We start from the raw sequence: 15,306 nt of genomic DNA on the forward strand, positions 1-15,306 counted from the left end.
AGCTGAAAATAATATGCTTTTAATTAAGAAGTGGTTAGATAAGGATACCAAGTTTAAATATTGAAAAAACTAATTACATAACTTTCTGTGCAAATAGAGTAGGGCAGCCTAACGAGAATCAAGATTTGAGACTCCATTCTCAGTGCAATTTAAACTTGGGTATTTGTGATTGTCCCACCATTAAAAAAGTCAATAATACTAAGTATTTGGAAATTATAATAATTGATGAAAACCTTGAATGGGATGTTCATATTAAATACATATGTAGAAAAATTATATATTTATCTTTTAAATTTTACCAAGTTAACAGAATTCTTAATAAGAACCACCTGAAAATGATGTATCATGTTCTAGTCAAGTCAATTCTGCAGTATGGCATAGTTGTTTGGGGAGGCTGTTTCAACTGTCATATTGCTGAATTATTTGTAGCACAAAAACTGATAATTAAAACTATATTAAGCAAGCCCAGGCTCTATCCAACGGATATGGTTTTTAGTGATTTTGAGGTCATGACTATACGTCAATTATACATAAAAACCGTAATTGAGTACTTAATAAAATATAGATCCGATTTTCCTCTCACAATAAACTCTACTCTTAATTATTATAACCTAAGGGCCACTGCTAACAAATATGTAACCTATAACACTAATATTGAATGTATAAGGAGGCAATTAATTTACATAGGTACTAAAATAATAAACCTCATTCCAAATCACTTTCTCATGGACCATAAGATTAGCGGAAAAATTAAACTGGATATAAAAAACTGGACATACAGTAATTTCTTCTTCCATTTAGATATATGACTCGAGATTTCTGCTCCAGCATTGTTTTTTCATTAGTTTTTTTTCATTTTTCAGTGGACTCGCTTACCTTTATTTTGAGTACCTATTCCTCTGTTTTCTTCCTTCCCCCCATTTCTCCCTTCCTTTTTTCCTCATACTTCTCTTCTCTTCTTTGCCTGCCTATTACATGGGAAACCATAGTTGGCTAGGTATCTTCTTCTCCAACACACCCAAACACTAAGCCCATGGTTTTTTATATTTGTAACATTTTATTGTGTTTTATTTGTTTCGTAAATCTTTGTAATTTTGTTTTGTTTTGTGTGTTTTTAATAATAAATAATACTTCCCTACCCATCCCTACCCATGGCTCTGAGCACAACTAGAACTTTGACCAATGCTTCAAAGTCAAGGTCCTTGTCACCCTCCCTCCCACAGCCCCCTCCATAGATGTCAAGACGAAAGAAATGGCTTTTATTTGGGTGCTCGGAGCTGCTTCCAGTCCTGGTCTCAACAGACAGCAATAGTACCATAGCTATCAACTCTGCACCAACTGTTCAATTACATTGAAATAAACAATAAATGGCATTAAATTGAACGGCATTTAGTATTGCATGCTATTATAGTAAGATTCGCTGTGAACTGTCAGCATTGGTTGTAAGCTTTTCAAGTGAATGTCTTTATAGTTATGTATTGAAACAGTTATTATCGATTGATTCAAGAAGAAGAAGAAGAAGAAGAAGAAGAAGACAGGGCGGGCCGCGAAAATGATGGCTGGATGACGTGACGGAGGACCTACGCATCATGGTTAGAAGAGGATGGAAAGCTAGGGTGGACGATAGAGATTGGTGGAGGGGCTTGCTTGTTGATGGAGGCCAAAGTTGATGACGGACTATAGCGCCGGATAGAAAGAAATACATTTTTGATTGACACAATTTGTAGCAAGATTATGAAGAATTCTATAAAATGTTATTTTTGCAGAACTACTTGAATGTGCTGTGGGGAAAGCTGGCGTCTGAGATCCTGGTTCAAAACTGGGACGTTGCCCTGGAGGACCTGAACAAGTTGCGCGAATACATGGACACGAACTCGATGGGCTCATCACTGCAGCTGCTGCAACAGCGCACCTGGCTCATCCACTGGTCGCTGTTCGTCTTCTTCAACCATACCAAGGGCCGCGACCTCATCATTGACATGTTCCTCTACCGGCCCTTCTACCTCAACGCCATCCAGACCATGTGTCCGCACATACTCAGGTATCTGGCTGCCGCTGTCATCATCAACCGATCGCGCCGACCTGCTCTCAAGGATCTTGTCAAAGTCATCCAACAGGTGCGTTCACTCACATTCAGTCGATGCATGAATACATGCCTGAACCTGATTTGATTTGTACTCAGCTCGTTATTAGAATAGGCAATTACAAGAATATTAGCTTCTATTTTCTCAAGCAAGAGGGCCTTGTTCGTGTTGTTATTTTGTGCACTCCAGAGAGCCATTCGTGCACTCCAGATTAAGCTATTGGATACTCACGATTGAGTTTCTGGCGACTCAACATGCTGTTCGCAAAGAGACGTGAAACTTGAGTATCCTGTATGTTCAATAAAGTGAGGTTAGGATTTGAAGTGAAATAGCGCGAATATAGACAAGAACACGTCCAAATTCGTTGAAAAAGTAGTAAAATTTCCCATTTAATATCATTAAAGGAAGGTTTGATTAGAATAATAGCCCAGTCAATGAAGACGAAAAAATCAGGGCTTTATGCAACAAATTAGGAGAAAGCTGAATTTTTGCAGGGTGTTAGTATACATAGTACATAGCCTGGAACCTAAGAGTCCCCCTCTTTACACCGCTTGCATCCCCTCCCAGAACACCCCAGAAGTTTGAAACTGCAATGGCTTCTTAAAACAAGTAAATTCCGGCTTCAAATCAAGATATCGATCTGACTTTCATTCAATCCTTTTAAGGATAAACAGATCTACAATCAATGTTATATTACATTTCATCGTATATATCTATTGCTTAAGAAGTTATTCCCATACAAAGCCAGAAAATCGGGAAATTTTCACCTCATAATTTTATATTTTGTCTAATAAAAGTTGACGCTTCCGTATTTCGAAAAAATATTACGTATAAGAGTTATAGCTCGTTTTTAAGACTTTAAAATGGTGTATCGCAAGTCAAAATTTTTTGATGTCCTATAATCTTGATAGTCTAGAGGTGAGGAAACTGTTGCTCAAAATGTATATTTGGATCATTGCAACCTATGGAAGTGAAGCTTGGACGATCGGTGCGAAAGAAGAGAGAAAAATTTCTGCTTTTGAATCATGGTGCAACAAAAGAATACTGAGGATCAGTTGGAGAGAGAAGGTAACGAATGAAGAGGTGTTTCAAAAGAGTTGGAGAGAGAGGTTGTCTACTGAAAGAAATAATAAGGAGTAGAGCACAAGTAGTTTGTCATATTCTGCGACATGAGGGCTAACAAAAAAAAAATAATGGAGGGAAGGAATGCGCAAGGAAGGCCAAGACTAGAGTACAAAGAACAACTGAAGAAGCATCTGAGATGTGCAAACTACATTGACCTCAAAAGGTTGGCGGATGACAGAGAGGCATGGAGAGTTGCTATCAACCAACCCAACGGCTGTTAACCAAAGAAGAAGAATCTTGATTGTCCAGTTAATCTGCATAATATACGTTTTTTTCGCGCTAGATGCCAATTTGAGTAAATTGGCCATTGACTTCCATTTACATTTGAGTAAATTGGTGGTATTGACTAACACCAACAGGTGTTGTCCAGGAAAACTATTGTTGTATGTGATTTTTTTCTGTTCTCAATGCCCGGAAGGTCAGAAGCCCTTAGTGATAACGAATTGAATTTGATCTCAAATTGTGGCCAAGAATTTCTCCTTTCACGTGCATTAAATTAAATTAAGAATAAATAGTTCTGAAATAAGTTAGGTAAGTTTGAAGAAGCTGAAGATTTCAAGAAAATTTATCCTCTCTCCAGAGTTCAAGCCACTTACTTGAGATAAATGAAAAAAAAAGTAATTGGTATTGAATTTCATTTTCTATAAGCCAAGCCCTGTAGTCTCAAATTTGTCTTCATCCACTCCGTTTGAATGAAAAATGACTTGAACTCTGGAGAGAGAATAAATTTATTGAAATCTTCAAACTGAACTATTATTTTTTTTTTCAAGGGACGGATTCAAGGATCTAAAGGATCACCTGGTTCAAAGGTCGCCTGGCTACCCTTGACTCAGCCTTTTGATCTACATTTGAGCCTGGAGTTTTACCCATCTCTGGTCTCTTGGGTTTTTTCTTTTTGCCCCTCCGAAACTTTGCAGGGTCAAAAGCCTCACCTCTCCCAAGAAGTTTTGCCTGAAAACTGACCTAACATATTTCAAAACGTTTTTTTTTTTATTTAGTTTAATGCACGTGGAATGGGAACTCCTGATCCAAAATTTGAGACCAAATTCAATTTTATCATCAAGAGCTTCTGAGGTGGATATTGAGAACATAAAAAAGGCACTTTTGATAGTTTTCCCTGAAACACCTGTTAATGGTAGTATTACTCAAATGGGGAAAAATCTAGCGCGAAAAATGTATATTATGCAGATTAACTGGACAAACAAGATTCTTCTTATTTGGTTAACAGCCGTTGGACTGGTTGTCAGCAACTCTCCATGCCTCTCTGTCATCCGCCATCCTTTTGAGACCACTGTAGGTGGCACATCTCAGATCCTTCTTCAGTTGTTCCATGTACTCCAGTCTTGGCCTTCCTCGCGCATTCCTTCCCTCAGTCATTCCCTCCATTATTATTTTTGTTAGTCCCTCATGTCGCAGAATTGAATAAATTGCTGCTTTCTGCAAGGTATAGTACTTAGTGAATTGAGTAAAGTTGTGCTCTTCTCCTAATTATTTCTTTCAGTAGACAACCAGTCTCTCCAACTCTTTGAAACACCACTTTATTCGTTACCTTCTCTCTCCAATTATCGGAGAGACCAATATTATTAAAACCAGACCAATGAAGTACCGATTTTTTTCTAAACTATGTGATGACACAGGTGCTCAACACTCATAGCTTTCATACTATAGCAGTGCGCGATGGCTAACTCTGGGCAATTCTCTGCTAAGAGTATTTCAAATGAGGCAAGAAATCCACATATTTCTAAGTGAAGACAATAATTTTCTTGCTAACATGTTTATTGATGAAAGTTATTTCCTTAAACTGGCGTTCCTAACAGATATTTTTCAACATTTGAACATTCTAAACAAGTCTTTGCAGGGGAAAAATACGGATATTTTTCGATTGACTAGTAAAGTTTAAGCTAAGCATTCAAGAAGACTTTTGCTTTGGAGAACAGTTTGAAGAAAGAACTCCAGGTACAATGAACTTATAAAAGCCAAACAAGTTCATCCCTCCCATTAAATCAGACTTTGCTCATGACTGCTGCCATGAACTTTGCTAATCAGTGTAACATTTTTCAAGTAAGCACTTCATTCATATTTATATCATAAAATTTCTATAGAAGTATATTAAGAAATAACTATTAAGAATATAAACTAAAAAAATTATTATAATAAATAATACAATGCAAAGCAAATAAACTATACTAGGTGCGCCGCCAAGCCATCATGTCTGTACTCAAAGGGAGCCGTGGGTCAAAAAAGTTTGGGAACCTCTGTACTTAAACAATAGATATAGATTACATTCTATATAACATTGTTGTAGATCTTTATCCTTAAAAGGACTGAATCAAAATAAAATCAATATCTTGATTTATTTATTGATATAAGAAAAAACATAGCATGACAATCAATCAATAATATTTTGATGATTACAAAAAAATGTATATTATGACATGACCTGTTGGTTTTCTGCCAAGTTGAGCTATTTTATTGATTAAAAATTGAATGCAAGAATTTGAAATAATTCTTATAATATAATTAATATTAATCAAAATATTATTGATTGATTGTCATGTTTTGTTTTTTCTTATATCAATAAATAAATCAAGATATTGATTTGATTTTGATTCAGTCCTTTTAATGATAAAGAGCTACAATAATGCTATATAGAATGTAATCTATATCTATTGTTTAAGTACAGAGGTTCCCAAACTTTTTTGACCCACGGCTCCCTTTGAGTACAGACATGATGGCTTGGCGGCGCACATAGTATAATTTATTTGTTTTGCATTGTATTATTTATTATAATAATTTTTTTAGTTTATATTCTTAATAGTTATGTTCTTAATATACTTCTATAGAAATTTTATGATATAAATATGGATGAAGTGCTTATTTGAAAAATGTTACACTTAGATTAGCAAAGTTCATGGCAGCAGTCATGAGCAAAGTCTGATTTAATGGGAGGGATGAACTTGTTTGGCTTTAATAAGTTCATTGTACCTGGAGTTCATTCTTCAAACTGTTCTCTCAAAGCATAAGTCTTCTTGAATGCTTAAACTTTACTAGTCAATCAAAAAATATCCGAATTTTCCCCCTGCAAAGACCTGTTGTCACAAAGTAAAATTGTGACGAGAAAATAGTTAATAATATTATTGAAAGACACTCGGCTATCAGCAAGCTAGCTGACCGCGGAGATAAGGAGGGTACCGATGGTGCACCATCTTCCGCGCATTGAGAGGACTCTTACCACCTCTGGCGGTGGCGCAACTCCATCCCCTCTACTTTGGGAGAGTATATAAACGCCGGATGAGCCCCAGACCACAGCATTCCACTCCCAACCTTCCTGTCCTTGTACAGCGGCCCGATGGCTGCCATACGTCCCTGACCTGTCCTGGTACAGTGGTCCGTTGGCTGCCGTCCCTATCCACCCATCCTCCCAGGGCACAGCGGCCTGTTGGCTGCTGTCCCTATCCTTCCATTCTCCTAGGGCACAGCGGCCCGTTGGCTGACATCCCTAATCCTTCCATTCTCCCAGGGCACAGCGGCCCATTGGCTGCTGTCCCTATCCTTCCATCCTCCTGGGGCACAGCGGCCCATTGGCTGTCGTCCCTATCCTTCCATCCTCTCAGGGCACAGCGGCCCATTGGCTGCTGTCCCTATCCTTCCATCTCCCCAGGGCACAGCGGCCCGTTGGCTGCCGTCCCTATCCTTCCATCCTCCCAGGGCACAGCGGCCCGTTGGCTGCTGTCCCAATCCTTCCATCCTTCCAGGGCACAGCAGCCCGTTGGCTGCCGTCCCTATCCTTCTATCTTTTCTGGGCACAGCGGCCCGTTGGCTGCCGCCCCTCCTGTCTATCCTCCCTCTTCCTACTATACTGGAGTGGAACCGAGGCCATAAGGCCAATACAAAATTACCTTGAAGTGGTGTCATCAGAGAAGAGAGTGACTTTCACGCCGTCAGAAGCACCAGGAGGTGCTGTCCACGCCAGCTGAGGCACAAAGAAGGAAGAAGAGGAACTTCCCCCGCCCACATTACGACTGAGCTAAGTTGTCCAGGAGCAACACCTGGGTATCAATCACCTACCTCTGAAGGTACTCGGGGTGTACGTGATAGATTGGCGCCCGCACTTGGGGCACGAGGCAATGAAGTAAGAACCACTCAGCAACAGGTGCCCAAGCAGAGTTCAGAACCAACATTAACACAAACTCCACTCATGGGCCCGCATGGTATGTGACAAAGTAAGAAGCTGGAGACTGTCATTCGATGGCCAGTCAGATGCTCCCAGCTTCTTAGAAAGGCTAGATGAGCTACAACAAGCCTATGGGCTCACTGGCAACCAACTACTAGTCGCGCTACCTGAGTTACTAGTTGGTAAAGCTACTCTATGGATGCGTAATCGTTGTGACCAGTGGAAATCATGGGACAATTTTGTGACAGATTTCAGATCACGCTACTACCCACTTACCTATGAGGAAGACCTCGAGAATCAAATTCAGGCAAGGAAGCAAAGGGAAGGTGAATCAATTGATGAATTTCTTGAAGATGTACTGACACTCATGAGGCGACGAGGAGGTTTCACAGATGAGAAGAAATTACAGAGAGTGTATAAGAATCTTCTCCCACGGTACAAATTGTATATTTGGCAATCAGATGTTCATAGTATTGATGAGTTGGAAAAATTCGCGAAAGAGTATGAACAAATCAAAGCAGAGGAGAAACAGAATAGACAGAATTCGAGAGTTCACAAGACCGAGGACACAAAAAAATCACAAGATCCAAGGTCAAAATAGAGAAAACTTCTAGTAACAGACCCTCTCTTAATGAGTCTGAACCAGTGTGTTGGCAATGTAAAAAACCAGGACACTGGAGATCACAATGTCCCGAAATCCCACCATGTAAAAAATGTGGAAAGAGAGCACGGAACTGTGTCCTTGACATACAAAAGGGGAATGAAACATCGAACAAGACAGCAGTGGTGCGAATGACACAGATGATTCCTGTGATCAAAGAGTCATCAAGGGACAACCGACTATTCATTGCCGTAATAATCGGCAGTAAAAAGTGTCTAGTGTCCTTGCTAGATACGAGTGCTGAAGCTAAGTATATGAGTAAGAAGGTCTATGAAGTCATCCGGAAAATAGGGATGATACAGAAAGAACCAGCACGTCACCGCGTGATATTAGCTGATGGACGGTCAACCCCATTAAATGGGAAAGTGACTACTAATGTGACTATAGAACAAACCACAATTCCACTAGTGGCGTCTATAATGGAAGGACTTGGACAGGAGTTACTATTGGGCATGGAGTTTATGTGTGAGAACAGAGTGACAATTGACACATTCACGAGAGAGGTACAATGGGATCCTCCCCCATTGAATCCTTCATGTCAGCTAATTACGTCGCGATCTCTCTTATTGGGAACTAATACAACAATAATTCCAACAATAGCAGCTGTACAATCCGAATCTCAGGACAACAAGAATTGCAACAAAAGGATATTCATGCAGGTTGGTTTGAATGGAGTTGAACTCAATGCTTTGATTGATACGGGAGCAGAGTTGTCATATATTTCGAAGCAAGCAGCCAGCAAAATTAAACGGTCTGGAGAGACCAGTAGAAGAGCTATCACTCATCAACCTGCTCTTCTTGATGGCACTAAATTACCAATGGACGAGGAATTGAGATTGGCTGCCATAATTTGTGAGAGAAAGCACTACTTGCAAGTTTCAGTTTGTAATAATCTGAAAATCGAGATGATCCTGGGGTTGAAACACCTGAGAGATATGAGAGCGCAACTTAATACTCAATAGAGGAGGCTACACTTGCCAGTGGCTAAGCTTCAGAAGAATATCGCACTTGCAACAGAAAAGGAGGATTTTGAAATGTTCCTGGAAGCAGAGTTGAAGAAATTTCATAATGTACCTGGATCCACACATCTACTCGAACACAAGATGAAGTTGAAGGAGGGAGTTGAACCATCCAGACAGCGTCCCTATCCCCGGAATCCAATCATGCAGTAGGTGATAAATGACAAAGTGGATACTATGCTTGCTCAATGGGTTATTGAACCAAGCTGCAGTGCTTGGAGTTCACCAATAGTACTCATGGAAAAAGCTAATGGGAAGATCAGATTTTGTATCAACTTTATGCAACTTAATGGAGTGACACATCGTGATGCATATCCCCTACCAAACATGATGGGTATTTTGGATAGACTCTGCAATGCTCGTTACATCTCTTCATTAGATCTAAAAAGCGGATATTGGCAAGTATCTCTTGCTAAAGACAGTAAGGAACTGACAGCATTTACCGTGCCAGGACCCAGCTGGTGCTACCTTCCAATGGCTGTTAGACCGGGTGATAGGCCCAGAGTTGGAGCCCTATGCATTTGCATATTTGGACGATTTAATAGTACTTGGGGAAACACTTGAAGCACATAAACAGCACCTGACTGAGCTGTTTTGTAGGCTAAGAGAGGCCAGATTAATTATTAATGAAGAGAAATGCCAATTCTTGAGGACTGAACTCTGCTACCTCGGACATATTGTAACTGAACAAGGGCTGCAGACAGACCCAGATACCATAAAAGCTGTTGTCAAATTCCTGATACCTAAACATAGAAACACTTGAAAGTTTTTTAGGACTGGCCTCGTGGTATTGCCGCTTCATCCCGAATTTCTCAGGCTTAGCCACCCCTTTACACCATTTATTAAAGGTGGGTGTGAAATGGCAATGGGACAAAGAAGAGGAGGAAGCATTCGTGAAATTAAAGGGTGCTCTCACTCACTCTCCTGTACTGACTTACCCGCACTTCGAGCTCCCATTCACACTACAGACTGATGCGTCAGATTATGGACTTGGAGCTGTGTTAACTCAAGACATAGCTGGAGAAGAAAAGGTAATAGCTTATGCGAGTTGGGGTCTGAAAGGACCTGAGCTTAGATATACCACTACAGAAAAGGAGTGTTTGGCGGTAATTTTTGCACTAAGGAAATTTAAACCTTACATTGAGGGTTATGAACCCACAGTAATAACTGATCATCAATCTCTGAAATGGCTCTGAGTCATACCTAATCCAACAGGAAGGATTGCTAGGTGGATCATGGAGATGCAACAATACGAGTTAACAATTAAATATTGAAGGGGAAAATTTAATATGGTCCCTGATGCTCTGTCTGGTGGCCCATTGACTGAGCAAGACGATCTCAAGTCTACTCAACCCGAGAAACAGGTAATACCAGTCAGTATTGACCGTGAACAAGATGATAATTGGACTCGTAAGATAAAAAAAGGCCTTACTGAGACACCCGAAAAATATTCGGACTATGTGGTGAGAGATGGGCTACTATATAGACATATATGGCCACAGAGATAAGTACCAGATGGTCAACACAGTGATCATTGGAAATTATGTGTACCTCGTGATTGTCATCTTAAAATAATGAATTACAATCATGATGCCCCCACAGCAGGACACCAAGGTATATATCGAACATATGATAGAATAGCTCGATCATACTACTGGCCAGGACTATACAAAGATCTAGCAAAGTATGTACATGAGTGTAATGAATGTCTACGACATAAAGTAGAACAGAAGACACCATATGGCCAGATGGAAAGTCCACGAAAAGTCCAACAGCCATGGAAAATGGTGAGTTCCAATCTCATTGGTCCACTTCCTCGGTCAAAATGTGGTAATCGATACCTTGTGGTCTTCCAGGACCAATTCACCAAATGGACTGAGGCCAAACCACTAGCTAAGGCTGATACTACAGCTGTTATTAGAGCTCTCAATGAGTTAGTACTGAATAGATTCGGAGTACCACAACTTTTGATATGTGATAATGGGATTCAGTACACAAGTAAAACTTTTTGGTCTTTCTGTATAGATGCAGGAATCACACAGTTTTTTACTCCACCTTATACACCTAGTTGCAACCCTACTGAACGAATCAATCATGTATTAAATACAATGATACAAATTTATGTAGGTGAGAGCCATGCCAATGGGGACCGATACATAAACGAATTTTGTTTTGCAATAAATACCGCCGTCCATCAAAGCACAAAACATTCGCCATCTTATTTGAACTTTGGACAAGAATTACATGCTCCAGGAACAATAATTTTTGAAGGAGATGACGACCCACGAAGAGAAGCCAGAGATAATAGCTTCCAGACCCAAGATAAAAGGATAAAGATGTTAATTCACTTACGAAAGATAGTGATTGACAATCTGGATGAAGCATATTGGGATACAAAATGCTACTACAATTTGAGGAGAAGGCCGCTGAAACTTGTACCTGGGCAAATGGTGTTCAAAAGAGAGCATCACCTCTCCTCTGGAGCTGACCAATTCACAGCAAAATTAGCGCCAAGTTTTTGGGACCACATAAGGTGATACAGATGTTAAGCCCAACAGTAGTGAGATTACAAACAATCAAGGGGAAAACTGTCACAGTACATATCAAAGATATTAAGCTTCTACCCCCTCGTGCAAATGATGAATATGAAGGGGAAGAGAAAGTCAATCCAATTACACTTCCAACCAGGCCGGTTGGTTAAGCGGGTTGCCTATGCTCACAGTATAAGGTGCAGTGGCTAGATACAGTACACGCTCATCTAGTTCAATGTTCTCCCGAGAGATGGCACGGACTTCCACTCTGGAATCCTTTCTGAGTTGTGACTCGAAGATTTGATAAAAACATTACCTAAAAGGGGTGCAATGAATTACAATAACCCTAGTCCGTTTGAGATAAGGCTCACAAAATTGTTATTAGAAGATAAGCTGTTATTTACCTTGTAAAGGTGAAAATAATTTAATTACTAAAGTCTTTATCCCCTCCAATACATTGTTGAACACAATAACTATTGCACTTACCCTATCATTTTGAAACCTAGGTGGTGGGGGTTGCTGATATTGAATTAAAGTGGCTAGTAATCTTCAATTATTTTGTCAGTTGAGTAGAACTACTTGTCAAGATGCCATCTCATCGTTTGAGCTTCCTTGATTCGTACCTACACCTTGTAGAGAAGAGAGCTCGAGACCGCTATAAGGGTTATAGCCGGTTTCAAAGCTTGAAAACAAGACATTGGCAACAACAACCCCGTGATTTGCGAGGTGCTCTCGCCAGAATCGGCTGACAGGGACTCTGGGCTGTTCCAATTCTAATTAACAGGAGGGTCGCAGTAGCAATCGTCGATCGCTTTCGGGAGGAAATCCATGGGTTCGACCCCTACAGAATCATAGAAGAGGATGCTAGTCAAAGGCTGTTGAATATAGTCAGGGAGTATTTGGAGCTCAAAAAAATTGAATGGGTACGACCGTACAGATTTTTGTCATATCCATGCAGTGCCAGGAATGTCCCACGATGGCAAGTTGATTGTATAATCGCATTTTGTGTGGAAGAGTTCCTTCAAGGGCAACCAATACATCCTGGCACCAACCCTGAAGACATGATGCATCGGATACAATCCTTATATCCAGAACTGCCTCTCCCCCGAGAATCAACATCAACTGTATGTCAGGTCAAGGAAACACCACAAGCGGGAGGACAAAGAACCCCGTCCCCTCAAACATCACCACCGCTATGCCCAATAGTGGCACTACCACCTCTTGTGTCACCAATTCCCACAGACGAGGAAGATGCCTTCCTTGAAGAAGGAGGGGGTGATTTTCGTTATCACCCTCCTATGGAGGTGGAAGACCACCTGCAGCTCCACCACAAGTATCCTGGGTTGACATGGTCGATCATTGGGATGAGATGACCGATTCCAAACTGCGTGCCGCGATTCATGTCCCAGCCACCAACACAAGTGGAAACTCTGAGAGGGATGTGAAAGAGACAACAGCACCCCCCACGGTCATGGATGTGGAGGAGTCCATGCCACCCTCAATGGATATGGATGTAGGAGAGCCAACACAGTCATCAACTATCAATGAAGTAGTCCCACCATCCCAGGAACCCACACCAGGTCCCTCAAGGAAGAAGGATCCAGTGTTCTTTCACTGAGTCTCAACACCTGGAAAGCATAAACAGGCCGGCAAACCATGCATAAAAGTCCGATTTCCAGATGGATGATGTAAATATGTACCTGTGGACCAGGTGTAGATGATGCTCATAGGCAGTGGCATACACCTCTAAAGCTGATGCCAGAGAGGTGTACACCTCTTAAGTTGATGCCTAGATGGCTCACGCCTTTTAAGGTGGTGCCATAGAGGGCTCCAGCCTCCCCCCCACCCCCCCAAGTAGGAGTGAGGTGTCACAAAGTAAAATTGTGACGAGAAAATAGTTAATAATATTATTGAAAGACGCTCGGCTATCAGCAAGCTAGCTGACCGTGGAGATAAGGAGGGTACCAATGGTGCACCATCTTCCGCGCATCGAGAGGACTCTTACCGCCTCTGGCGGCAGTGCAACTCCATCCCCTCTACTTTGGGAGAGAATATAAACGCCGGACGAGCCCCAGACCACAGCATTCCGCTCCCAACCTTCCTGTCCTTGTACAGTAGCCCATTGGCTGCCGTACGTCCCTGACCTCCTGTCCTGGTACAGTGGCCCGTTGGCTGCCATACATCCCTCTCCTCTCATCCTCCCAGGGCACAGTGGCCCATTGGCTGCCATCCCCATCCACCCATCCTCCCAGGGCACAGCGGCCCATTGGCTGCCATCCATATCCTTCCATTCTCCCAGGGCACAGCGGCCTGTTGGCTGCCGTCCCTATCCTTCCATCCTCCTAGGGCACAGCGGCCTGTTGGCTGCTGTCCCTATCCTTCCATCCTCCCAGGGCACAGCGGCCCGTTGGCTGCCGTCCCTATCCTTCCATCTCCCCAGGGCACAGCGGCCCGTTGGCTGCAGTCCCTATCCTTCCATCCTCCCAGGGCACAGCGGCCTGTTGGCTGCCGTCCCTCCTGTCTATCCTTCCTCTTCCTACTATACTGGAGTGGAACCGAGGCCATAAGGCCAATACAAAATTACCTAGAAGTGGTGTCATCAGAGAAGAGAGCGACATTAACGCCGTCAGAAGCACCAGGAGGTGCTGTTCACGCCAGCTGAGGCACAAAGAAGGAGGAAGAGGAACTTCAACTTGCCTCCTTCCCCCGCCCACATTACGACTGAGCTAAGTCGTCCAGGAGCAACACCTGGGTATCAATCACCTACCTCTGAAGGTACTCAGGGTGTATGTGATACTGTTAGGAACGCCAGTTTAAGGAAATAACTTTCATCAATGTTAGCAAGAAAATTATTGTCTTCACTTAGAAATATGTGGATTTCTTGCCTCAGTTGAAATACTCTTAGCAGAGAATTGCCCAGAGATAGCCATCGCGCACTGCTATAGTACGAAAGCGATGAGTGTTGAGCACCTGTGTCATCACATAGTTTAGAAAAAAATCGGGACTTCATTGGTCTGGTTTTAATAATATTGGTCTCTCCGATAATTGGAGAGAGAAGGTAACGAATAAAGTGGTGTTTCAAAGAGTTGGAGAGACTGGTTGTCTACTGAAAGAAATGAACTTGACAATTATAGTTATTTAGAATTGAATAAGAGGTCGGATTCTTCATTTCTTAGGAAGAAAGTGTTTTTTCTTACTACAATTATTTCCTCAACATGTGTTTAACACTAATTAATTTAGCTCTGGAAAAGAGGTCCTCGTATTGTAAGGAGTGCAGATATCCATATAAAAAAACTTAATCCATTTTCATTTCCTAAAAAATCTATCAGGTATTGAATGAATACGATATGAGTATCAATGATTGTTAAAATTAGCTTAGGGTGAAATTTCAAGACCGAATCCTCAAGGATATCCCTAGAGGTTTCAGACTAAACCATGAAGATGACAAATCTTGTGAACTAGAGTTGATGTATCTTCCTAGTCACAACCTGACTTCAATTATTTGAAGGCTGTTACTTGAATACCACAAATCCAAAATTGCTGTGATTCCAGTTAGTAACTGTTGAAATATTGGAACAATAGCTCCAGATAAAATTGTAGTCACTTTAGAAGCTCTTTTTGTGCTCTACAATCTGAGATCAGGTATAGCGATGTATCTCATATTCCAGGTACACCTGACAACAATGCTCCTTGTATTGTGAAAAACACCTAA

At 41.4% G+C, this 15,306-nt stretch overlaps 1 protein-coding gene across 1 annotated transcript in view; it reads left to right on the plus strand.

The window, feature by feature from the left end:
• LOC111060060 (eukaryotic translation initiation factor 3 subunit E-like) overlaps positions 1-15,306 on the plus strand; it is a 79,998-nt gene that overhangs the window by 47,127 nt on the left and 17,565 nt on the right. Inside the window, exon 4 of the mRNA XM_039428282.1 lies at positions 1,767-2,117. Coding sequence (XP_039284216.1) covers positions 1,767-2,117 — 351 coding nt within the window. The remainder of the gene's footprint in view (positions 1-1,766; positions 2,118-15,306) is intronic.

This window comes from Nilaparvata lugens, chromosome 5, assembly GCF_014356525.2.
Source record: "Nilaparvata lugens isolate BPH chromosome 5, ASM1435652v1, whole genome shotgun sequence".
NCBI classification, from domain to species: Eukaryota; Metazoa; Arthropoda; class Insecta; order Hemiptera; family Delphacidae; genus Nilaparvata; species Nilaparvata lugens.